Raw genomic sequence first — 24,259 nt, 5'->3', positions numbered from 1 at the left:
TGATCCTACTTGAAGGACACTCCTGAAACAGAGCTGGTTTTCTGTTCAGAAAGGGGAGCCTGAGACAAGAAGCTGAGTTGGATGCGAATACAGCGGCCATTCTCCTCAGGAGACCATCGTCTCAGCCTGGTGAGGAAGTGACCCTTAACCTGACAGACAATAGCAATGATACCCAAGTTAGAAAGTCTTCACTAGTATTGGCCGTCAAGGGCTCCAGCTACGGTCAAGGCCCTCATTACCTTAAGATCAAGTCCTAAATCAGATATTTTACATTTGAGTCACAGTAATTCATGAAAGCAACCCAAAGAGAGATGTGCAAAGGCCATGGGCCTCATTAGCGGAGAAAAAGCTCGCACTTGATGAAATTGTGGACTCTTCAAGGATTAAGGCATGTGATTAACTGACAGTAGATTAGCAGTAAAATCTTCATATAGGAACGACAAGACATTCTGTTCTCTGCTGTTTTATCTCATGTTCTACGTGTAGGCTCCTCTCCCCTCACTAAGACAAATTATAAATGGTTTGCTCATCAGCACGTGGCCTCCTTCAGGGTGACAGCTACTTAACAAGGCAGCAATAAATGCAATTAATTTTTGTTATCCTTAGCCCTGCCTCTGCTCTCAGATAAAGCTAAGTCAGGGTCCTAACTCCAAACTTGATTCCCAGGCTTTCCTTTGTCTGCATAAAACTATTTACAGCGACATAATCCCAACTCTCTTCAGTTACACTAAAAAAGGTGATGTCATCTTCATCTTCTCCTAATGTCTTAAGTCCTGCTCAGATGCTTAATGATGGCTTCTGAAGCCATATCACAGTGGAATACAAATCCAGAGGTCCCATCCCAAGCCAGAAGGGCTCTGTATACAACGATGATTCAATTTAGTTCAACTTAATATAAACGTATTAGGCACTTACTAAGTGACCCAAACTCAGGGACACAAAGACAAAAGCCAGCCCCCCCCCCCTTTTTTTTTTAAGGAATCAACATCTAAAGCCCAATGTTATGTCTGGAGAAGTTTGTTAGACAAGAGTTGGCTCCCACGTGAAGTGCTCTGAAGCTCCAGCTACCCAGGAAGGCCACTGACTAGTGGGCTGTGCTGAGTGTGGCGAGAATTGGCCTCCAGGGACATGAGCATGGGCCCTTTGGAGAAGAGAGGAGGTCTCCGGTCATGTGAGAGATGAACAAACCGACCATCAATATGACCTCCTCGTGGACCCGTGTCCAAAGAAAGTTCAGAAACCTACTCAGAGCTTCCTGCGGCCAACCTTGCCCCCATTATGTGCACGCGGTTTAGCCTGTGGTGAGAAACGCTCGCCCCCGACACGTGGGGGCCACACAGACCACAGGGTACATGCTTACTTACCATCGTGGCTGCTGGAGAAATAGCCTCCTCTCATGTAGGATGACTGGCAGTTAGGCACTTCTGAAAGCAAAGCACAAAGCAGGGTCAGCGCCGGGGGACAGAAAGGATCCCCTGACAGCTGAAGCCGACGGACACCATGGGCTGGCCTCGGACCACCTGCCACCCACTAGGACGGGCCTCTGCAGTCCCATGAGGGGAAGGCAGCAAGCACGGAGCCAAGGAACGACACGGGAAACGGGAGCAAGAAGGGCCGAGAAAAGCTAAAATCGTCCGTTTGGACTTGGACTTCACCGTGTCCTCTCCATCTGATGGAGCAACATCCTATTAGTACCTTTTATTGTTAAAGTGCCTGACTGAGAGTAAGAAAAAGAAGCAGGCTCGGCAATCCCAGGCGCATTCGCTCCCAGAGGCCACCAGGCTTGGGAGGGAGGGACAGCGGCCTGAGAAGGTTTCCCATCTGCTCCATTTGACTAACCATGTTCACATTCAGAGGTCAGAGTATTTTTAGACCTAAAGAGATTAGGGGATTTAAAGCAGGCCTAAAGCCCACAGTTCTGGGAGATTTGTAGAGTTTGGCCGGGATAGTCCACCCATCTTCTAAGAGTATTAAATTGAACCAAGAGCTTGCTTGAGGGCCACCTTTCTGGACAGCTCCCGGCCACCCCGTCCATCAGCAACACAGGTGGATGAACCCACCCACTGTCAAGACCACCACAATCTGACTCAGATCTGAGGAGCTTGGGTACATAACCTGCCTGGTTCACTTTAAACTGTCTGAAAATCCACCTGAGAAACAAGAGTAGCTGCAAACAGCTCCTTTCCAGGTCTCGGGAGGAGCTACTCTGAATATGAGAACTTGGTCCCGTGAGCTACAAGAGGCTGGAGGAGAGTGTCCTGGAAATCTGAGAGTGACAAGTGTCCCCTGCCCGGCTTCTGTGTTTTTCTGGCCTGAAGCAACCAGCAATCAAGGTGATTCATTGAGCTTTCCTCCTTTCTGTTCCCCCCTAACAGCTACCTGATACATGCTGACCTTGATCTCAGGGAGGATGGCGGAAAGTTCTAGTTTTCCCTCCATAATAAATGAGGTTCTTATGGACCAGGTCCCTCAAGGAGAAGCCACCCCACTGTGCTTTGGGCAGCCTGGGCCAGGGGCGGGTGCAATATTCCCATCCTCCAGCTCCCCGTGACATGGTCTGGATACAAAGCAATGGATCATCCTCCACCCACACCCGGTTAACTGAGGTAGAAGGGGAAAAGTCACGGATAAAATGCAAATTCCAATTCCCTTCATCCCTAAAGGTCTCTCTTACTGCCACTTGCCGAAGGGGCCACTTGGCTTCATTTTTAGACTTGGGACGGTGCTAAAATGCTTGTTTAAGCTGAAGGTTTAACGAGACTTCCTGTAACGCGACACCAATGTTTCAATTGCCTTCCCAGGCCGTGTTTCTGAGGCCATATTGGGACCGAATCATTCTGAGCCCCGATCACTAGAATTTTCTTCCAGGTAGGGAGCATCACGATAGTCTGAACAGGGGCACTGAAAACCAACCCACAAAGAGCCAGGAGCGGGCAGCTCTGAGTTACAGATTCCTCTCATTAGAAAAAGGAGAGCGAAACATCGGATCTGTCTCCTGTAAAGCTCTTTTGAGACCCTTGAGAGTCTGGTGGGTTCCTGGAGATGGCCACCACCCCAGGGACAAGGCTGCAAACAATAATGATACACATCGTTCGGCTGCTCCCAGGCCTAATCAATTTGGGAGACGGGAAATAAAAATTAGATTCTCTGTGAGCTTTTATTTGGGAACACAGTCTGTCACCATGGCATCCAGCAGGAAGGTCCCCGCAGGCCCTGGCGGAGCCTTCTGGGATGATCCCGAGCTGCTTCTTGCCATTTCCTTGCCTGCCGTCTGTCATCACATAACCAGGGGATAGGAGGGTGGGGCAGGGGGAACAACCTGGATCGGAAGCAAGCCCGCAGGCCCGGCTGCAATCTCCGCATCTGCCTGTGAACCTGGCGGGTGTCGGGTCAAGAACCCGGAGACACCTGATTTAGAATTGAGGGTTCTCCATTTTCTGAACTCCTCTGCAAGGCCTGATTAGAATATTTCTTTTTTTTTTTTTAATGACAGATGCTGTTTCTCTCCCTCCCTTCCCATCTACTAAGGAGACCGAAGGAGGGATTCTTGCTCTCGTGGGAATATGGATTAGCCTATCACCAAGCTCTCTACCAGCCCCCTAGACCATCTCCTCCTGTAAGTCGGGGCTCCATCCTTATTCCTCCAATAATCCTGTCTCCCCCCTAGATTATAACCCCCTTGAGGTGATCAGATCTCATCTCTATCTCCTCCATAAGCCCTGTGAGATCTCTGGTCCTCTTGGAGAAGGAAGGACCACCACCCCTGCCACCAGCAACGGTTCAGTGTCTGGCACCCAGCTGGCGCTTGGGAGCTGTTCTTGGGATGAAAGGACGCACACAAACCTGAATCGATGCAGTAATCCCTGGGCTCCTGCTTGATGCCCATTGGCGACTGGTAGCCATGCGTTGGCACTCCAGGGATGCCCGGAACGCCGTGCTCGTACAGAGGGTCAGGATACTCTTGTTTGAATCCCTGAGGTGGTGGGGGAGCTGCAGGGACGATAGGCTCTGACATCTGTCGGTGGTAGCCTGGACGATTGTCACCAGGAGGAAAGGGGTGGCAGGGCTCAGACATCTGTCTCTGAAACCTGGAGGAAGAAGGGAGAGTCATTTGGCTCAATCAGAGCCACCATCAAAGGACCCGGTGGTCCAGGCATAGGAGAGAGCAGACTCTAACCCCTCAGACTGCTGAGCTTCAGCACAGGAATACTTAAGTTGGGGGTTTGCCTCGATCCCTTACAAACATGACGTGAAGTCAAATTTTCAATCACTTACGCCTTGAGAAGGAAGGATAAAAGATTTCTTGACAACCTTGTAGTAACCTCCCAACTTTCCAGGAAAGATTTTTTCCCATCTGGCACCCTGCTCTATAACAGGCCCCCACTCCCCAAATCAGATGTGCCTTCGCATCTGATAAATTCATAAATTCATAAATTCAGGCTTGGGGCCTTCCAGCAGCTACTGACTAAATAGCCAAAACCCAGAGTTTCCTAAAACCAGAGAATATGAACGAGCTGCTGACCTACTGTGTGCAAAACACTGATGTATACTGTGTACTTAAAGGAAAATGGGTGTGAACACGTGCACAGGGACTAGAGAGGTGTTGGGATGCACAAGATTTGGAAAAGATAAAGCAATTAATTTTGAAAAAGGTTTAAGAAATTACAGAGAGTCTCAGGAAAAGCTGTTACAAGTTTAAGGAGGAAAGCCATTAAGCAAATTGAATCAAATCAATCAGAGGCAGTTAGTGGCAGTTGCATGAGCACCAGGCCCTAGAGTGAGGCAGACCTATTTGACTTCAGACACTTACTGGTAGTGTGTCCTTGGGCTAATCTCCTGGCTTAGTTTCCCTAATGGTTAAATTGGGATAAATTCGGTACTTCCCAGAGTTGCTACAGAGATAACATTTGGGGGAAAAAAAGTTCATCAGTGCTTGGGACATAGTAGACAGTATATAAATGAATATTCCTCTCCTCCCTTTCTGGGGCTCTGATATGGTCAACATTTTTTCCCCAATATCTTTAACTGAAAAAAAAAATTTTTTTTTTGAGGCAACTGGAGTCAAGTAACTTGCTCAGGGTCACACAGCTAGCTCTACCCACTGCACTACCCTAGCTGCCCTCGTCCCAACGGCCTTAAGGTCTAGATGGTATGATTGACAGATTGGCAATTGCTAAGACACTGGAGGATGGACTTTTGCAGGCTTGGTAAAAGAATAGACTGAAGAGAAGACCTTACATTTAAAAGGGACAAATCGGAAAGTCTACCCTTGCGTTCAGATGGCGAGACGACCCCTCTAGACCTGGGGGACCAACTTTTTTTTCCATCTTTTATACAATAAAATATTTAAACACATAAAAACCATCATAGAGCCATTTTGTTTGGGGAGTGCCCTGGATTGGACAATTTTGTCACAAAAAAGACTTGTAGTTTGGAGCTGACTGATGCAGTAAGTGTGGGGTAAAAATATAAAGCAAGATGGCCCTTGCTCCCAAAGGCCTTCCGTTCTCTGGGGGAGATAAGGCAGAAGGAAGGTTCCAGCTGCGAGCCAGACAGCGGACGGTCCCTGGATCCTGAGGGGCAGCAGGATGCAGATGGGGATGTCTTTCAGCAGCTTCTCTTCTGACAAAGCTATGGCAGTTTCTAAGAGTGACTCACATGATGGTGGCAAGGTCTCCCTTCTCTGAGGGTTTAGATCAGGAGTTCTGAGCCCAAGGGCTAGGGCCATGTTTTTAGAAATGTCTTGAGAACTGCACTTTCCTGTGTAATCCTCCAGATTTCATTCATTTGAAAAAGTGACTTGGAGAAGGGGGTGGGGTTCATGCCCCAGAAAAAGTGATGAATCTCTGCTCCAGAGCATGACAGCAGAGAAGGGGAGGAGAAGTGAAAGCCTCCCCAGTGAGGAGGCCCAGTGAAGGAATAGGGAGCACAAAGTCCCCCCTTTGTTGAGGGGGCAAAGAAGGCTCGACCTGCCAGGTTCCAGGCAGTGGGCCTAGAAGCAATGGATGGAAAACACAGAGGATCAGACTTTGGAACAACAGAGGGAAAATTCTAGAAAAAGGGGACTAATAAGAGCTAATACTATTAGTTAACATAATACTAGTTTTTATGTTGTGAGGTAAGTTATTCCCATTTTATAGACAAGAAAACTGAGGCAGACAGGAGTAAAGTTGCCGGGTTCAGGATCACACAGCTAATAAATGTCTGACAGACTAGAGCTCATGAAGGAGCCTTCCTAACTCTATGCCTCCTGGCCACCTCAAGATCTAGAACCTGAAGGAGCCTCAGGGGCCCCTGGTCCAACCCCCCATTTTGACAGACGGGGAAACTTTGGTCCAGGGAAGTCAAGGACCGTGTCCGATGTCATTCAGGGGATGAGCATCCGAGGTACTTTTGATTCCGGTGCCAGCCTGCCTCCCCCCTGAGCTGTCCCAAACGGACCCATCCGTCCCGGGAGGAGCCCCACCACTGAGGACTGAGCCGGTGAATCTGTCTCTGCCGACCCCTAAGCACCAGAGAAGCCTGGGGTCATCCCCCTCGGCTGGACAGCCCCGTGCTGGGGGCCAAGGGGAAGGAGGCCCTCTGCCCCTCCAGATCTGGCCAACGACCTTCCAATTCCAAAGAGCTAAAATCTCGCTTTTTAAAACCGCGTAGGGCCGTGTGACAGGGTTACTTGCTGTTCCCCGTCAGCTCTAAATGCGCATTTACCAAAAGCTGAGGGCGGCACTTCTCCAGAAACTTCTCCAGAACACGGACAGGCCCAGTGGGTCACACACACGTCAGTGGGGATCCATGCAGAGGGTCCCGTGTGACCACACCTCCCTCTGGAGGTCCACGCCCAAGGGCTGAAAGGGTTGCCCGGGGTGGGATAAGGACCCACAGGCCTTTCTCCAGGTTGGCCATGGCCGTCTCCACTTCCATTTATGGCAGTGTCTCGACAGATTCGTGGGGCACATTCGTCTGAAATCCGAGTTTCGAATGTCTGCCACTGACAGTGTGCCCTGGCACAGTGGGCTCGCAGGGGATTTTCCATCCCTCCCTGGGCCCTTTGCCCCTTTGGAGGCAAGGACGTGCCTTTCCCCTCTCTCCCACCCGTCCTACCCTCTCCCTGTCCTTCCCCTCCCTCCTCCCAACACCCTCAAAGGCAGTTTCTATCCATCAATTGCTCCTGATAGCAGGGAGATGGTCCCGGGCCCCTGTGGCCTGTAACCGGAGTCTCTGCAGCTGGCAGGCCCGGATTACTCCACTTCCGCTCCGCGTCCATCTCCCCTTCCAGGATGAAACCCTAGAGCCGGGCTGGTACGGCCCCTTCAGGAAAAGGCATCTGCGGATGGCCAGCAGCCAGAAACCCCAGAGCACGGCTTGGAGGTGGCTCCGAGATCAGCTGCCTCGTAACTACGGCCCCGACGCCACAGCTTGGGCACTAAGGAACGGCATCTTTGGGGAGGGACGGGGAGATGAGGCAGGGCTGGCTGCCAAGTGCAAGGAGAGCAGGGAACACCGCCATATTCGGGAGCGAGCTTGACGCCGCCTTTCTTCATGCTCATCCCTGAGCTGGCAGACCGCACCCTGACCTTCATCTGAGCTCTCCCCGTCCCCACAGTCCCGGGAAGGACCTCCAATGTGCCCTGTACACCACACAATGGGGCAGGGACTCCTTTCCGGCCTCAGGCCCTTCCTGCAGCCCCCCCCCCCCCAGCCGAGCCCCCACGAGGCAATCTCAGACTACCCAGCAGGCCCAGATACAGCAAGTGGCAGCCGAAGGCTCCTCGGGTGCCCGTTTATTTAAGGAACCAGTTATTTGTTTGTCATATTTCTATGGTGCCTCCCCTCCCAAGAGCTCACCCACGCTACCAACATTTGGTTTACATTATGAAAGCCGCCAGATGCTTTTTCTGCATTTCCTTTACTCTTATTGCTGCCAATACACACAGTCAACACAATGCTTATGGCAAGAGGGAGAGAAGCGTGCATCAGATGGAACTGTCTCGGGACACACGAGGGCCTGGGGGCCACAGGAAGCAAAAAAGAGCCAGAGGCCACTTCCAAGATGGAGTCCACCAAGAAACAACAGCACTTAATGCTTTCATTAGGGTCACAAAGCAAGGAGTTTAAGGGGGTGGGGGTGGGGGTGGGCAAACTTCAAAGCTTGGCAAAAAATAAGGAAATGGAAAGAAAATAATGTGTGTAACTAATATATCGACTGCAAGGAAGGATTAAAATTATAGGCACAGGAACGGCAAACTGCCTGCTCCAGAAAAGAGAAGATGTTCTAGTGGATGACAGACGCCAATGGAGACTTTCTAATATTGTTTATTTTTCTCCTGTCCTATGACTTAAAGATAAATTATGATAAAAACAAAAGAAAAAACACAACCCCCCCCCCCCCAGAAAACACAAACCTCAGGCTTGAACGCCAAAAAGTCTCTTATGTACAGCTTGCCAATCCCACCTAGATTCAATTTTGCCTTCCCATAAAATATTAAAAGGTTCTGCAAAGAAAACATCCTCCTAAGGCTTAAGAAATGTTTAATCGATTTCTGTAGCTCAAACAAGGGAGCAGCAAGGTGATCAAGGGTATAGATATGTTGACATGATATTTGAAGGCTTGGACATACAATGCGCGCCTATTGATAAAGGTTGAATAGCAACAGGAAAGAGTAGGGTTTGTTTGAGTTTAAAAAAAAAAACCCACAAAAAACAAATTTCTGCTCTCTAGAGAAAATGGAAATATCAGGTCGGTTAACAGCAATAAAGCAAATTTAAGCTTCTAAAAGGGAAGCCTATTCATCATTTCAAGGCACAAATGCAAAATATTAGCCGTCTTCTGCAGAGTAAATCAAAGTTTTTTTTTTTTAACTTTGAACATTTAAATCAGATTTGCAAAAATGCTTTGCAAAACATTTGAAAATCTCTCGACACTCAGAATGAATTTCTTAATATGTTGCATTTGAGAAACAATACTGAGATACATTTAAGATACAATATTCATGCATTTTTGTTTGAGAGGTCACAAAAGGTTCCGAGAGGTCTGATTTTAGGGAGTTCCCTTTGATTTCTCTAAAGGTTAATTTATACATGTACGTATTTGCTGATTTCTTATCCACTATTTTCATATCTTCCAATAACCTAAATGAAATTGGGTAACACTGTTACCCAAGACCATATTTAAAGAATATAAAGAACCATATTTAAAGATGTGTCCATCAAAGAGGCTTCTAAAGAAAGGAGAAGACTTGGAATCATACCAAGTCATAATTTGTTGAAGGAGGAACTGGGATTCTTCTCCCAGAGAAGAGAAGGCTTAGGTGGGATTATGGATCCTGTTTTAAAGGTCCTTACCACGGAGAAGGATCAGCAATAATTATCATCAAAACGATCTAATATTGGCTAAGGAACAGAGTGGTAGATCAGTAGAATAGCTTAGATCTACAAGAAACAGTAAATTAACAAAGTAACCTAGTGTTTAATACACATAAACACTCCTAGCCTTTGGGATAAGAACGTACCATCTGACAAAAACTGCTGGGAAAACTGGAAAGCAACTGGAAGACACAAGCTAGGCACAGCGTTTCACATTCTATACCAAGATAAGGTCAAAATGGATGCATGATTTAGACACCAAGAATGACAATATAAGCACATCAGAAGAGCAAGGAAATACTCGGTCAGATCTTTGAAGGGAAGAAGTCTTGACCAAAGAAGAAATAGGGAGAGTTACAAAATGTAAAATAGATGATTTGATTACATTAAATTAAAAAGCTTTAGCACAAACAAAACCAATGCAACCAAGGTTAGATGAAAAGCAGAAAGCTGGGAAGCAATCTTTATAGTAAGTATCTCTGATAAAGACAACATTTCTCAAATAGATGGAGAACTGAACCAAATTCATAAGAAACAAGGATCCCAACTGATAAATAGTCAAAGAATATGAAGAGACAGGTTTCAGAAGAAATCAAAGTTACCTAAAGACATATGAAACAGTTTTCTAATATCTTTTGACTAGAAATGCAAATTAAAACAACTTTGCTATCATCTCATACCTATCAGATCAGCAAATCTGACAAAAATGGAAAATAATAAATGCTGGAGAAAATGTGGGAAAACTGGGACACTAATGCACTGTTGGTGGAGTTGTGAACTGATCGGATCATTCTGGAGAACAATTTGGAACTACATCCAAAGGGCGACCAAATTGTGTATCTTTTGATCTGGCAATATCCTTAGTAGGTCTGAATCCTAAAGAGATTATTAAAAAAAGGAAAAGGACCCTTATGAATAAAAAACATTTTTAGCAGCCCTTTTTTGTGGACGCAAAATATTAGAAACTGAGGGAAAGCAGCTGTGGTATATGAATTTAATGGAATAAATACTATTGTGCTATAAGAAAGGGAAAGACACTAACTGATGCAAAGTGAAATGAGCAAAACCAGAAAAACGTACACATTATCAGCAACATTGTATAATAATCAATTATGAATGGCTCGGCTCTTCTCACAACACAATGATCCAAGACAAGTACAAAAGACTCATCCAGATAAAAAACTGATGGACTCAGAAGGTTTTTCCACTTACTTTATTCTTTTTTGTGATTTTTTTTCTTTTGATTTGTTTCTTCTTTCACAACTGTGACTAATATAGAAATATGTTCTACGTGATAGCACATGTATAAGCTATATCAAGTTGCCTACCATTTTAGAAAGAGGGGAGGGAGAAAAAATAGAACTCAAAATCTTGTAAAATTGAATCCTAAAAATTGTCTTGACATGTAATGGGGGGGGGGGGGGAATGCTATTTTTTAAAAAGCTGCAATAATCCATGTGAAAGCTGTGTAATAAGCATTTATTACTCATTTAAAAAGGAAAAAAGAACCAGACTTGCTTTATGAGGTTTCCAAGGCAGAAAACACTCCCCACCCCAACAGACCAGAGAATGGGGAGGAATTTCTGACAGGCAGGATTCACCCTAAGAATGAAACATTCTTACTTGGAACTTACATTCTTCTATCGAGGATGTGTATAAATACATGTAAAATAAAGAGGCAAATGAATACAAAGTCGTGTAGGAAAGGAGAGCAGTAATCGTGGAGGGGATTAGGCCAGGTTTCTTGTACAAAGTGCCATGACCTGTGTCTCAAAGGAAGAGAGGAGGTTTCAATGAGATTGGGCTGAGGAAGGGATGCATTCCAGGCATGGGGAACAGCCAGTGCCAGGGCTTGGCAACAGAAGATGGATGTTGCGTCTGAAGAAGAGTTATGGTCCATTTGGCAGAATTGTAAGAGTACAAAAGGGGACAAGAAGGGAAAGATAGTTCAGGGCAAGGTTTAAAAGCTAAACCGAGAGAAAGGGAGGAGTGGCGCAGAGAAGATTAAGCCTCCACTCTGCTGGAGAAAATGACAGGGGATGGAGTCAAGACTACATGTAAAAAGATTGGTTTGGGCAAAGAAAATGGGCTCCTTTTTCTCAGGCTGGGAGAGAGGAAGAGAGAGTGGGAGATCATGTCAAAGGATTTTGAGAAGAGGGAGCTCAGGGCAAATGGCCACAACTCTTTTAGTAATGTAAGAGGCAAGATCTTCAATGGGGAGGGATGGGAGGAGGGAGAGGCGTAGGTGGTGGGCTTGAGAGGAAATTTGGAAAAGCTTTTGTGGGAAGCTGCTGTTTGTCCTTCCATTAGCCAAGAGGACCATGACATCAGAGAAGGGATGCCATAACATGCAAGTGAATTAGTTTAAATGAAATAGGGCTGGCCAAGGTCACCTGCCTCACTTTGCCCACCAGAGCCATCTGGGTCCAGCGGCCAGATAGAGATAAGGATGGCGGGAGATGGCCTTGGATGATATGGGAGACCTTGTCCTTTTTAAATTAAGATCTTCAACAGGTCTCAGTTTACCTGAGGCAACACCCATTCAGGGATTCAGGGTAGGTAGCAATGGAGTGCCTCCCCCAAAATCTAAATAAATATATCTGGGAGGAAAGGACTCAGAGTTTCTGATCAAAGCCATTAAGGAATCAATTAAAGAATGAAAGCACGGCTTTGCCACAGTGAGGGCCCAGTCGAAGTAGTAGTAAATGAATTTAGATTGGAAGGTATAGTTAGTTGATTTCCTCAAACTCTATTCAATAGTGAGTAGAATAGAGGAGGGAGGAGGAAGTAATTTATCAAGGAATGACCAGCAATAGGACAAGGAGGGATTCAAGAGCAGGGGGCAGAGCCGACTTGAATTTGCTAAAAATAGGGTGAAGATATGAGAGAGAGAAAAGTCAAAACAGGAGCAATAAATGGCTAGGAAAGAGACATGAAAATAAGCAACACTATCCATCAGAAGCTAGTATTCAGGTAACCTCTGATCCTGACTTCTCTCTTCCAAAAGCCTGTTGGAGGCTCTCATCAGAATCAATCAGCCCCACTGTCTCTCTGCCTGTATGATCAAGCTCTTTCTTCTAAGACTTAAAGAATGAAAAATAATTTGGGGAAGTAGAATAGAGTTGACAAGGTAAGCAACCTAAAATAAAAGCAAGAAGAAAGGAATAGGCAAATAGCTTTAAACACAATACAGCTCAGTTACCCAGTTTGACGAGACAGTCCATATAAGTGAATTTTCCATATTCTGGAGACTTAGCCTTGCCGGGTATTTTTGTTGTTGCTGTTGCAGATTAGGTGGGAAGAAGATTTTAATCATTTGGAATGGAAATCTTTTTTAAAAATGCATTTAACTATACTTTGCTTTCATAAACAGGATTATGTGCACCATGATTCCGGCAGCACGTGGCAGAATCAGGATTCAAATTCACGGCCGGCACTTTTCCCTTCACATCAGGGGCTTCAGGTACTATCCCTAGAGACGTATAAGGTTACAGGCTTAGAGCTAGAAGAGACCTCAGAGGTCAACTAGTATGAGCCCCTCATTTACAGAGAAAACTGAGGTCTCACTAGAGTAAATGGTGTGCCTAAGGTCACACGGGTGGCAGGTGGCAGGCCCTCTGACTAAATCCATCATTCCCTGCAGTGTTAGTGAGTCCATAAGCCCCCCAAGGGCAGGGGCGATCTTCTGTCCCAGGCACCAGCCCAGTCCTACAAGCTCTAAGCATCGAACAAATGCTTGCCGAATTGTTTAAGAAGACAAGAGTTGGGTCTTCTCTCTTTCTGGCCCATAAGGGGACTTACTCTCTCTGGATCCCAAAAGCCTTGAGATGGAGGAAGGTTTACTTTGGACTTAGATTTCACAGATCTGAAATCTAATGTGAGAAGAAAAAAAATTGGACCCAAGAGCAGGTTGGAAAGCACAAAGCAATGAGCTGAACTGTGAACCAAGAGTAAGACCCCGACAAATGCAGAGCGGGAGGCGGGGGGATGGACGGGAAGAAGCAAGGAGAGCAGTTAGAGGGCCAGTGAATACCCATGTTTAGCCAAAGACCCGGCTGCAGCATGCTTGAGCACTACAGGGGCTTAACAAATTGCTTGGGGCAGTTAAGGCAATAAAAACCAGACTGTGGGGGACCTGAGACCTGAACAAAAGAACCTGACCTCGATTTACAGCCGGAGGGGCCAATGGGAGGGTTCTGAGTGGGTGAGAAAGGATGGACAAAATGGTGTTTTAAGAAGATGAGCCACTGCAGACCAACCGAGCCACCGAGCCAAAAACAAGGCTGAGAAGCGAGCCCACACTGGGAGATGGGGGAGGAAGGAGGACAGCCAGAGGACACAGGGGAGTAACCAGAGGAGGTCAGAGGAGAACCACAGCAGGCTAACATTCCGGATACCAAGAGAGAAGAGAATTTCCCACTGGACATAGAGTTAGCCATGTCACACTAAAGAATGTGGACCAAAGGGTCCCCGATCTGGTGACCAGCAGCTTCTGGGTGGCCTCGTGCAATAGAAGGCTGAGGGCTGGGAGCCAGACTGCAAGGGGTGGAGAATGAGGGGTGAAAATGCAGGGATCCTTTGGAGATCATCTCATCTCAGCTGTCCATTGCACAGGCCCAGAGGGATGAAGGAGGTGGGACGTGGCAGAGTCCATTGTTAGAATCTACCACCTCCTCTCCTAAGCCTGGAAAGGATCCTTCAGATCCTCCAGGCAGGGCTGGTTGTGCACCACAAAGCATTCTTCCAGCTCCCAGAGTCCACTGGGGAAAATGGGGCCAGTCAGCACATCCACAACAGGCAAACTGATGAAAGGGAAAAAACCAAACCAGACTGGGTCTGAGACCTTGGGAACCTCACTGTCCATCCCCAATCTGAATCCCAAAATGGTATCCTCCCACCAAGTTCATCATTTCCAAAATAAAACTCCAAAATGAAAAAGACAATCTAAATGCTCAGTATTATCTACTTAGAAAGAGAGGACCACATTGCTGGGTACAAATACCCTGAATTTTCCCAGCTTTTCTACGTGGGGGATAACAAGTTGGAGCTGGTCCACCCTGAAGATCCGATGCCAACCCAAAGGGGCAGCAAGGGGCTGACCCAGCGCCAGGAACAGCTGTCTGCAGCTTCCTTTGGCACTCGCTTCTGAAGGGGCTGGGAAACTGCAATCTTGGCTAAATTTGAGAAAGTTTAAAATAGATGATCTCTAGACATTCGGGCCTCCCCCCCCACTGGGACATCCTGTTTCTTTTGATTTCACACTCTCAAATCCACTTGTCCTATCCCCCCGGGGTAAAATTTTCCTGCTGACCTGGGCATATCCCTACTGAGTCACCTCCCGGTATTTCTTGCTAAGTCTATGTGTGTCCTTTTCCTTTAGGAATATCGGAGCTATACTTTAGAGCTAGAGAACCAAAATATTGCAAACATGAACAAAGGTGCGTTATTTTCAGTGAGCTTACTCAAGCAGACAATCATTTTAATGGCAGGTGGCCTTTGATGAATCATTGGCCATTGTGGCAGCTGTCTTTTCTTTATCTTGCAGAAACAGTGTCTTGGACTTTAAGAGGGACCAATATTAATATGAATAAGGGAAGGAAAGAGTATTTCTTACTGTGTGCCAGAGCAGTAACCAAGATAGTCCTTGCTCTCCAGCGGGTTTCCATTCTCATATGGGAAGATAACATGAAGGAGAGCTTGAGCACACATACATGGAGGGGGGTGGTCAGGGTGTGAATAGCAGAGCCCAGGGTCCCAGGATCCTAAAGTTTCCACAGGGAGGAGGGTTTTTTTGGCCACCTTTTCAAAGCCAGGTAAAGGCCTGCTCTGGGGCCCTGTACCCTCCCTATACCAGGCATGGGAGTCGGAGTTGTTATTTCCTCTTCCCTATTTTCCTAAGTAAAGTCAGAACTAGTAGGGCCCATGAGCCAGGCTCCTATGTATATTCCATAGAGTATACTCCCTTAAGAAGTTAAATTTGAAAGGTAAGATAGTAGATTTATAAACTAGCATGAGCCAGATGTGATCAAACAGGAGATGGAAAGATTAACAGTCGATGTTATTGACTATCTTGGGGGTTAATGAACTTAAATGGATGGGAATGAGTGAATTTAAATATAGATGATCATTAATCTACTACAATGGGCAAGAATCAATCCTATTACTTGGCAAACAGAGGGAGAAGAATGAAAGCAATGTCAGATTTTATATTCTCGGCTCAAAGATCACTGTAGATGGTGATTGCAGGTGTGGAATTGAAAGACGCTTGCTTCTTAGAAGGAAAGCTATGGCCAATCTGGACCACATATTAAAAAGAAGAGACCTCTCCCTGTCTTGACAAAGGTCTGTATCATCAAAACTATGGTTTTTCCATTGGTGATATATGGCCGCGAGAGTTGAACAACGAGGAAAGCTGAGTGCTGCAGGATGGATACTTTTGTACTGTGGTGCTGGAGAAGACTTTTGAATCCCTTGGATAACAAGGAAATCAAATCCATCAACACTTAAAGAAATGAATTCAGATTACTCATTGGAAGGCCAAATACTGAATATAAATTTCAATACTTCACAGTCACACAATGAGATGATGGGACACACTGGAAAAGACTCCCATGGTGGGAAAGATTGAGGACAAAAGGAAAACAAGATGATGGAGGATGAGACAGATGGACAGTGTCATGGAAGCATGGAACAGGAACCTGGATAGACTGGTTGGGAACTGGTGAGCTGAGGTGATGCTGTTTGTGCCTTTATGGGAACAGGAAGAGAGACAGTGGCCACAGAGCAGCTTCTGATCACAGCAGAATGAAAAGGAGGGAAGGAAGACCCGAGAGCTTCATTTAAAGCCAAAGGTGGCAGCGTCCCTCCCAGTGCACTATGGGTCCAGGCTGGCCAGGCTCTTCCCTCCTCAAGCCCAGGGGGAGAAGGCTGCCGGCTGTGACCTCACTGGGCAGGGCCAGGATGGCGGAGCCCAAAGTTACCGCTGCTCCAGCACCTGTCTCTGAAATGACCTTGTTTCTGACCTTACTCTCACTGACCTTCCTATCAGCCAGGGAAAGGGAAGGGGGAGGGGAGAGTTACTAGAGATGGTGCTGGTTGGGAGGAAACTGAGCCTAGAGGCTCGTAAGGGAGCTGCCCACATCACATATGGCGGGGGGACCCCCGGTGGGGCACGTACGGCTCTGTGCCCGCCTCCCAGCCCCAGCCGACTTCAGGAGGTGGCTGGAACATTTGTCCTAGGGCAGGGGGAAGGAGAGGGAGACCCGTGGGGGGGCCGAGCGCAGCCTACCTTGCTTCCGACTGATACTGGTTTTCAGGCATCATCTTTGGCATCGGCATGGGTGGGTGTGGTGGCCGAGGGATGGCGAAGGTTTGCTGCTGTTGTCTGGGTTCATGGAGAGAATGAGGAGCGGGGACGGGAGTGGGGGTGGGGACAGAGACGGGGGTGGGGACAGCAGCGGGGGCGGGGGCCGGTCCTACACCTTGCACGGGGCCTGCGGCCGGAGCATGGGCCGAAGCCTGCACTGAAGCGGGAGGGGGCAGCAAGGAGTTCTGGTGGGTCGGGGACAAGGGGGTGGTGGGAGGGGTTAATGGCTTGAACCCAGAGGGGGGCTTCCTGTCGTAGGCACTGAAACAGAAGAAAAAGAAAGAGGCCACGGTGGGGCAGGTGGGCCACTGACATGGCCGCCCTGCCCCGCGCCGTCCGCCCGCATCTCATTGTTGTCAGGAAGCGAGAGCATTAACACAGTGAAACTGCTGGCAGCCCCAAGGGAATGTTTGTACCTCGGAAAAGTGGCTGCGTCATAGACTTAACACTTGGAGTGATTTTCTCAAAGATAATTTTAGCTCCTGCTTCCGGTTTTTTCTTTTAAATAATCATTAGGGCTTGTTTTTGGAGGATGGGGAAACACAGATATGCCCCCCTGGCTTCTCTTTAATATCTCATATGCTGCGTGATGCCTTATGTTATAATTACCTGGAATCGGGCAGGCTCGCTCCCCAAGAGCCGCTTTCGGCTGGAACATTACTAGAAATAACCCCACTCCTCTCCTCCCCTTCCCACCCCCCTCCGCCAGGCGGATCGACATCCACTGTATTTAGAGCAAAGGATGATTTCAAGTAACCCCCGTTCCCAGAGGCCCGGATATTCCTTAAGTAAAGGGCAGCCGCAAGGCCGGGGCGTCCCCTCCCTCCCCCAGATCACGTCTCGGGTGTTTAAAGTTCACATTAACATAGTTCGGAGAACTCTGGCAGGGGGAGGGCCAGGGCCGGGGAGGAGACGGGACCCAAGCTGCCTGTGGCTTTTAGGCGGCCCAAGCTCCTCAGCAGCGGGAGTTCTGGATCCTTCTCCAAGGGGTCCCGGGGGAGGGCCTGCCCACGCTCCCCGGCTACCTACCAATAGTTGTAGAGGCACTTCTCTCCATAGTTAGCACCGAGGCCTTGCTCACGGCTACAGGAGGACAGCTCGGCAGAAGGGCTGTGAAGCTCGCGCTTGATCTTGGCGGGAGGCGGGGCGTGAAACACCACTGAGGGCAGAGAAAAGCAGAGAAGGTTAAGGGAGCCCTGGGGGGGCGAGTCCTCTCGGAACCGGTCCCGGGATCCAGAGCCAAGCCCCGCACGGGAACTTTCTGCCTTAAACCAACTAAGAGAGGTCTAAACTGGCCCCATCCCTGCCTCCCACGAGCCATGTCCACGGCCCACGGTCCCTGTTGAGAGGCTGAGTTCTGAAGGGGCTCAGCTCAGACCCCGCTGCCAGGGTGGGCCTTCCTAGGTCCTGCCTGTGCCCTTCCCTCGATGCCTCCCAGGAGCCCGGACACCCCAGAATGGGCCAACGGTGCCGTGCTGGACTCCGAGCGCTCGGTGCGGAGGCAGGGGGGCCCATTGTGTTCCTTAACCCGTTACTGGCACATGCAGTTGATCAATACTGGAACCCTCTGAATGACCTTGTTCCTCACCGTCTCAAACAAGCTGGTGGCAGATTCACGCAGCCAGGCGGCTTTAAAGGACGAGAGAACGCATCCCGCTACCTGTTCTGATTTTAATGCTGAAATTTCTACCGTATTTTCTAATGCTAACTTTACACTTCCTAAGGTAACTAGGAGAGCTTCTGCACCATTGGAAGAACTTTAAAAGTAACAGACAATAAGTATTTGGATAAACACAAGTGTTCAGAAATCAGGAGAAAAAATGGATTTTTCTCTCACTACTTGGGTCAGCTACAATTGGAAATATTCCCCCTTTCTTCCGAGATCTGGGTCCCAAGACAAAGAGACCATACGGGGTCACCAGGAGAACGAGACTCTTGGCAACAAAGACTGGTCCCAGGCTGCTGAAAGCCTTACGAGGGCAGGTCACTCTGCTCGCTCTTCAATAAAATTCTGGGCCCAGGAGTGGGATCTGTCCAAGGGACAGGTACTGATGGAACAGTTCAAGCACCTAACCCATCCAACAGCCTCACAGGCCTTGGCACACGGCACCTTCTCCAGCCACTGGCTCTACTGCAACGGGCAGAGGGCTTGGGCCAGACTCTTCTGAGGGGAAGCGGATCTCATTAAGTATTCCCCGTTAGCTCTCTCTTATGCTACGCAGTGGGGGAGGGGGGAGGGAGCAGGTGTGAACCAAAGCAAAAAGGGATCCCAAAGGTGGCGGTAAGGTGAGAACGAATTCCAGACCTAGGGTGACAACTGGGGAAAAGGCCAGAAGGCGGAAGATAGACTGGAAGGGGGAGGAAAGCAGGAAGTTCAGTTGGTTCAATCACAGGGAAAGGGAAAGGAAGCAGTGATGTAGTAGTAGAGAAAGTTAGGCCGGCACCAAGCTCTGAGGAGCTTCAAAGCTGATCAAGCCGCTATCACCTGGGAGTGACTAGTTTTCTGAGTAGGAAGTACCCACGAGGCAGAACCCACTAGCTACTAAAGCAGGCTTTTCTACTTTGAGAAAGCTCCAATTTTAAGGCAGCTTTTCCTTATTTCAACCCTACACTTGCCTCTAGGACTCCCACACAGTGTTCCCAATTCCGCCTTCTGGAGCCAAGCAGAATGGGTCCCTTTGCCATGAGCCAGCCCTTCAAATAGTTGAAGGTAGCCTCCCTACTTCTTGTCTAGGCTCACCATCCTCAATTCCTCCGACTGTTACCCAGCATGAACTTCAAGGCCTTGGTCAACCCGACACCCTTCCTCTGGATATTCCTCAGCTTATCCATTTCCCAGTCATCCAAAATTGCCTCGATGCTCCAGATGCGACTGGCTCAAGGAGGATGCACAGCCCCTCTCCATCCCTTCCTCATCCTTGGGCCTCCTGAACCTCCTAATGCCATCTAGGACTGCAAGTGCGCCTGGGACTGCCAATTAAGCAGAGCTATTCAATCTTTATTTGGCTTGGTTTCTCTGCCAGGGAGAATGACCTCTATGGAGGAATGGAAATGAGAGGAGGAAAATGAGTCCTTGGGCTTTGAGAGCTAAAGCAAGTAAGATGAGTAAGAAAGCGCCTTGCTGCCCTTGATGGAATCAAATTCTGGGGCCCAAACAGACCATTTCTTCCAGTACTGAACCAGCACACAGCCCTGCTGGGCCATGTGTGAAAAACCATAGGAAAGGGGAGAGACCATAAGGCCACAGAAGAATAAATGTGACTCCCCTTTTCTAAGAAGGTAAGAGGGCAGCATCTGCAAGTGAGCTTGCCCGTGAGCAAGCCAGCTCACAAGCCAGTGAGCTTCACTTGGATTTCTGAGAAAATCCTGGTTTAGATATCAAAAAGATTTAACTCTGAAGGGGATAGCAAAGAGGTAGCAGCCTGGCTTCAGCAATAACAGGTGCTGCCAGACTAACTTTATTTCCTTTTTTTGACAGAGTTATTAGACTTGTAAATGAGAGAAATGCAGTCCGTACAGTTGACCTAGACTTCAAAAAGTAACTTGATTAAGTATCCCATATTATCCAGTAAGACAGATAGATATGAACTAGTCAACACAATGAGATAGGGAAAAATGGTCATCTAAGGGACCGAATGACAGCACTCAGCATGCAGTTGTTAAGGACATTCAGCATCACTATGGCAGGGCCCACTGCGTTGAAGAGGCCCAGGGAGCTGTCCTTGGCCCTTGAATGGCTTTTACCAGTGCCCGGGATAAAGGCAGAGTGAGACGCTCATTTTTATAGGCCACAAAGTTGGGAGGGTTGGCTAAGAAACTGGAGGAGACTCAGGATTCCAAGAGGAGCACGAGTACTGAGCTCAATCTAGGAAGATGAGATTCATTAGTGATAATCGTAAGGTCTTATATGTGGGGCTTTAGCTGACAAGTACAAGGGGGTAAGCAGGTGCGTGAAGTTCATTGAAAAAAAGAATTGAGGACCGAAGGCACCACAAGCTCAGTCTGAGTCAGCACTTCAACGTGGAGAGCTTATGGGCCCTGTGGCCGTACGGCCTGGCGCACACTTCTCCCCAATCCTCTGCTCTGGCTGGGCTTATCGGGAACACTGCTCAATTCACAGTTGGGGAGGGCAATGATAAGCTGAAAAACAGCCACAAGAAGGCAACAAGGATTGGGATGCTCCAAGTTAACTGAGAACCAGGCCATGGAACTGGGAAAGAGAAGACCCCGAAAGGATTTCTTAGCTGCCTTTAATTATCTGGAAAACCATGGAAGAATGTTTGTTCTGTCTACTTCCCCCATCACAAACCAAGCAAAGACACAGATATAGGTGAAAACTTCCCATCAATCAGTGCTGCCAAAGGGAATAGGTTTCCTCCTGAAGGTCTGCAGGCTACAACTTGACCATCACTTCTTAGGAGAATTCCCTGTAGATGGGGATTACTTAAGTGTCCCTGGGGACCATTCCAACTCTCAAATTCTGCCATTCCACCATGGAATTCTAGGGCCAATAAAGCCAGCTAGAAGAGAATGGGAAGGTAAAATTGGAGAGCACTGCGTTTAGGAACCCGGGTCGCATCGACAACGCTTAAGCTGCTTGCTGCCTGAAAAGCCCATCTTTCAAACTCCAATAATGCTCTTAATAGCTCTCTCTGGCTGTGGATCATAAACGAGCAACTACCAAAAGATTTTTTAAAAATCAATTTAACTCTTAGTGAGCCTGTGGAACACACCAAATGTTTTCGAGTGCAGTCCAACCATAAGGAAGAATCTTAACATCTACATGGCTGAACTTTTGTGGGAGAAGAGGCTCATTTAGGCCTTGTTTTAGACCACTCATCCATATGACTATCAAGAGATGAACTATTATAAGACACTACTCCCTTTCCATAGCCGTATCAGAGATGTCATAGGGACATACATATACCATTCTCAAAAAACTTGAAATACAAGCAAAGTTGACATTTAGATCTTTTCCACTCTTTTAGAGTTAAAAGATCCTGCTTTGATACATGCTAAAATGACGCTCACATGTATTTCTCCTTTATATTTTTATGAGATCACAAAAGAAATCTCAGAGGCCTTCTTTTATTACAGATGAGCAAACTGAAGCCAGAAAGGTGATGTCCAAGGCCACACAGACAAAAAAGTATCAGAGGAACCCCGTTCCTCCAGATTTAGAGCCACACAAGTTCTTTAGATCCCCCAACTCTTCCTTAAATTCTTTCTTACCTGTTATTTCCACCCCACCTGAATCCTACAAAAGTTTATTAGGTGCTAGCTGAGGAGGCAACACTGCTAGGCAAGCTACAAATATAAAAACCTACCCTCTCCTGCCCTCAAGGATCTTATGTTCTATTACAGGGTTGCAACATGTACCCAAGCAAGGAAACACAAAATCATCTGAGTGGAGAGAAAACATTTCTTTCAAGGAAGGCTTCTGCACTGGACCTGAGCCCTGAAGAATACCAAGGACTCCAAGAGAGGAGAGATGCATTCTAGGCATCGGGAGGGCTCATGCAAAGGCACACAGCACATCAATTACTTAAATGCTAAGAGTTCAGCGTGAATCAATGATGGCTGACGTTATGGTATTGCTATTCAGTTGTATTGATCATGTTCAACTCTTTGTGACCCAGTTTATGGTTTTCAGGACAGAGAAACTGGCATGATTTGTCATTTCCTTTTCTAGTTCATTTGACAGATGAGGAAACTGAGACAAACTGGGTGAAGTGACTTGCCCAGAGTCACACATTAAGTGTCCTGAGGCCATATTTTAACTCAAATCCTCCTGATGCAAATGCTGCTACATCTGTTCCCCTTCCTGTCTATCTGTTGTCTTCCATCTCCTTTTACCTATAAGTTCTTCTGTCTCAGTTGTTATCATGACAAACTTCCTGGAGACTAATTTCCCCTGCACTGCTTTTCAATGTTTAATAAGGCAATATTTCTTGTAATTTTCCAATATCTTTCTCTGTTGGTTTTTAACGAATGAGCTTGTATTATAAACCAATTTTCTGGCAATACTCTCGTTACTCACCAAAATTTTCTTCCCCCGACTCACTGCTTACTTCCAAAAGAGTTTCAGGGATTTATTTAATTCGCCATCTCAGCAATGAGCAGAACTAGCCAGGGGAAAATTCTAGTACACAATCTGTCTCTCAACTAGACTTTAGAGATGTTATGTAAAACTCCCAAATCAGAAGAATTCTGTGGCGAAGTCCTGAAAGCCTCGCTCGCCTTTTAAATGGTAACATCTGTTTGGCATTCCCAGATCCGGTTGATTATAGGATCACCGATTTAGAGCTGGAATGGACCTCAGTCTAACCCCCTCATTTTGGCGATGAGAATTCCAAAGCTCCGATATTAAGTGTTTTTCATGAACCTAAAATACCGACATTATAATCTACTCAAGTTATTCCAGGTGATCACTCCGCCATTGTACAAAGTAATAATGTTAACTCGGCCCCCAGGAAATTCAGCCTTCTACCAGAAGGGCCCCTGAAGTCTTTCACGGTAACCAAAGAGCAAACAAGTATTTGGTCTAGTGCTCCATAGGGGCAAATCACTGTACTGGGGCTGTAGTGTGAGAAAAATGAATGGGACTTGCTTCCTATCCTCCGGGAGTTTGTAATCTAGCAAGGGAGAGAAGGTGAACTGACAAAATAATTATAATACATATCCAATGTGGTATGAAATCAAAGGAGAGTTCAGAGGCAGAGAGTTCAGAGATGCAGAGTCCCAAAGAATCAGGTCATCAGACAAGCTCACAGAGCTACATTTAAAAATAATTTAAGTAAAAAGGAAAATGGCGACTTATTTTAACATCTTTTCTAAATAAGAAAGCAAATAATACTTTTATCCAACAAATGGCCTGGAGGTTCCAAATAGCATTTATTCTGGCTGGAATGGAAAGAAGCAGAGAGAGCTTATAAAGTAAGGGAAAATGCCATTGACCTATGTTTTCTTACTTTCTCCTTCCTTTCTTCTCTCCTCTTTCTTTTCCTTCTCCCTCCTTCTTTCCTGTTGTTAGTCTGTTAACCTTTCAAATCTGAGAGGCAGAGCAGCAGAGTGGCTAGAGGGGCCAGCCTCGAAGTCAGGCCAGCCCTGAGTTCAAGCACTTTCTCTCTATCTCCTGGCTGTGTGAGCCTGGTAAGTCATTTAAATTTCTCAGTGACCCAGACAACTCTCTAAGCTCTTGGCTATACAAGGCACAGATCTTAACAGAAGAGGAAGCGTCTACGCCCAGGAATTCTCCACATTTGAAAAATCACAGATCTAGCCCCAAAAACAAATCCTACCAGTAACTCTGAGGAGAGTCATCTCTACATAATATCAACTCTCAACTCTTAAGTTTCAGACGTGAGATTTAATTATTTATTTTACTTTTTGCAAAGAGGTATGACGTACCATGAGAGGGGGCCTCATAACCAGATCTCTGCGGGAGTGCAAGTGGCTGGCTACCAAATGAACCTGCTTTAATGAGAACTTCATTTTTCATAAAGCAGAAAAAGCAACAAAAGTAAAGTA

General features: G+C 47.0%; 1 protein-coding gene across 3 annotated transcripts in view; it reads right to left on the bottom strand.

Moving 5' to 3' along the window:
* The window catches only part of ETV5 (ETS variant transcription factor 5), a 62,259-nt gene that overhangs the window by 15,189 nt on the left and 22,811 nt on the right, over window positions 1-24,259 (bottom strand). For all 3 annotated transcript variants that reach the window (XM_031968062.1, XM_031968064.1, XM_031968063.1), the window contains exons 6-9: window positions 17,759-17,888; window positions 16,652-16,990; window positions 3,844-4,088; window positions 1,365-1,424 (exon numbers count right to left, since the gene is read on the bottom strand). In XM_031968062.1, coding sequence (XP_031823922.1) covers window positions 1,365-1,424; window positions 3,844-4,088; window positions 16,652-16,990; window positions 17,759-17,888 — 774 coding nt within the window. The remainder of the gene's footprint in view (window positions 1-1,364; window positions 1,425-3,843; window positions 4,089-16,651; window positions 16,991-17,758; window positions 17,889-24,259) is intronic.

Source organism: Sarcophilus harrisii, chromosome 4 (genome assembly GCF_902635505.1).
Source record: "Sarcophilus harrisii chromosome 4, mSarHar1.11, whole genome shotgun sequence".
NCBI classification, from domain to species: Eukaryota; Metazoa; Chordata; class Mammalia; order Dasyuromorphia; family Dasyuridae; genus Sarcophilus; species Sarcophilus harrisii.
This window is presented reverse-complemented; position numbering and strand designations above follow the sequence as displayed.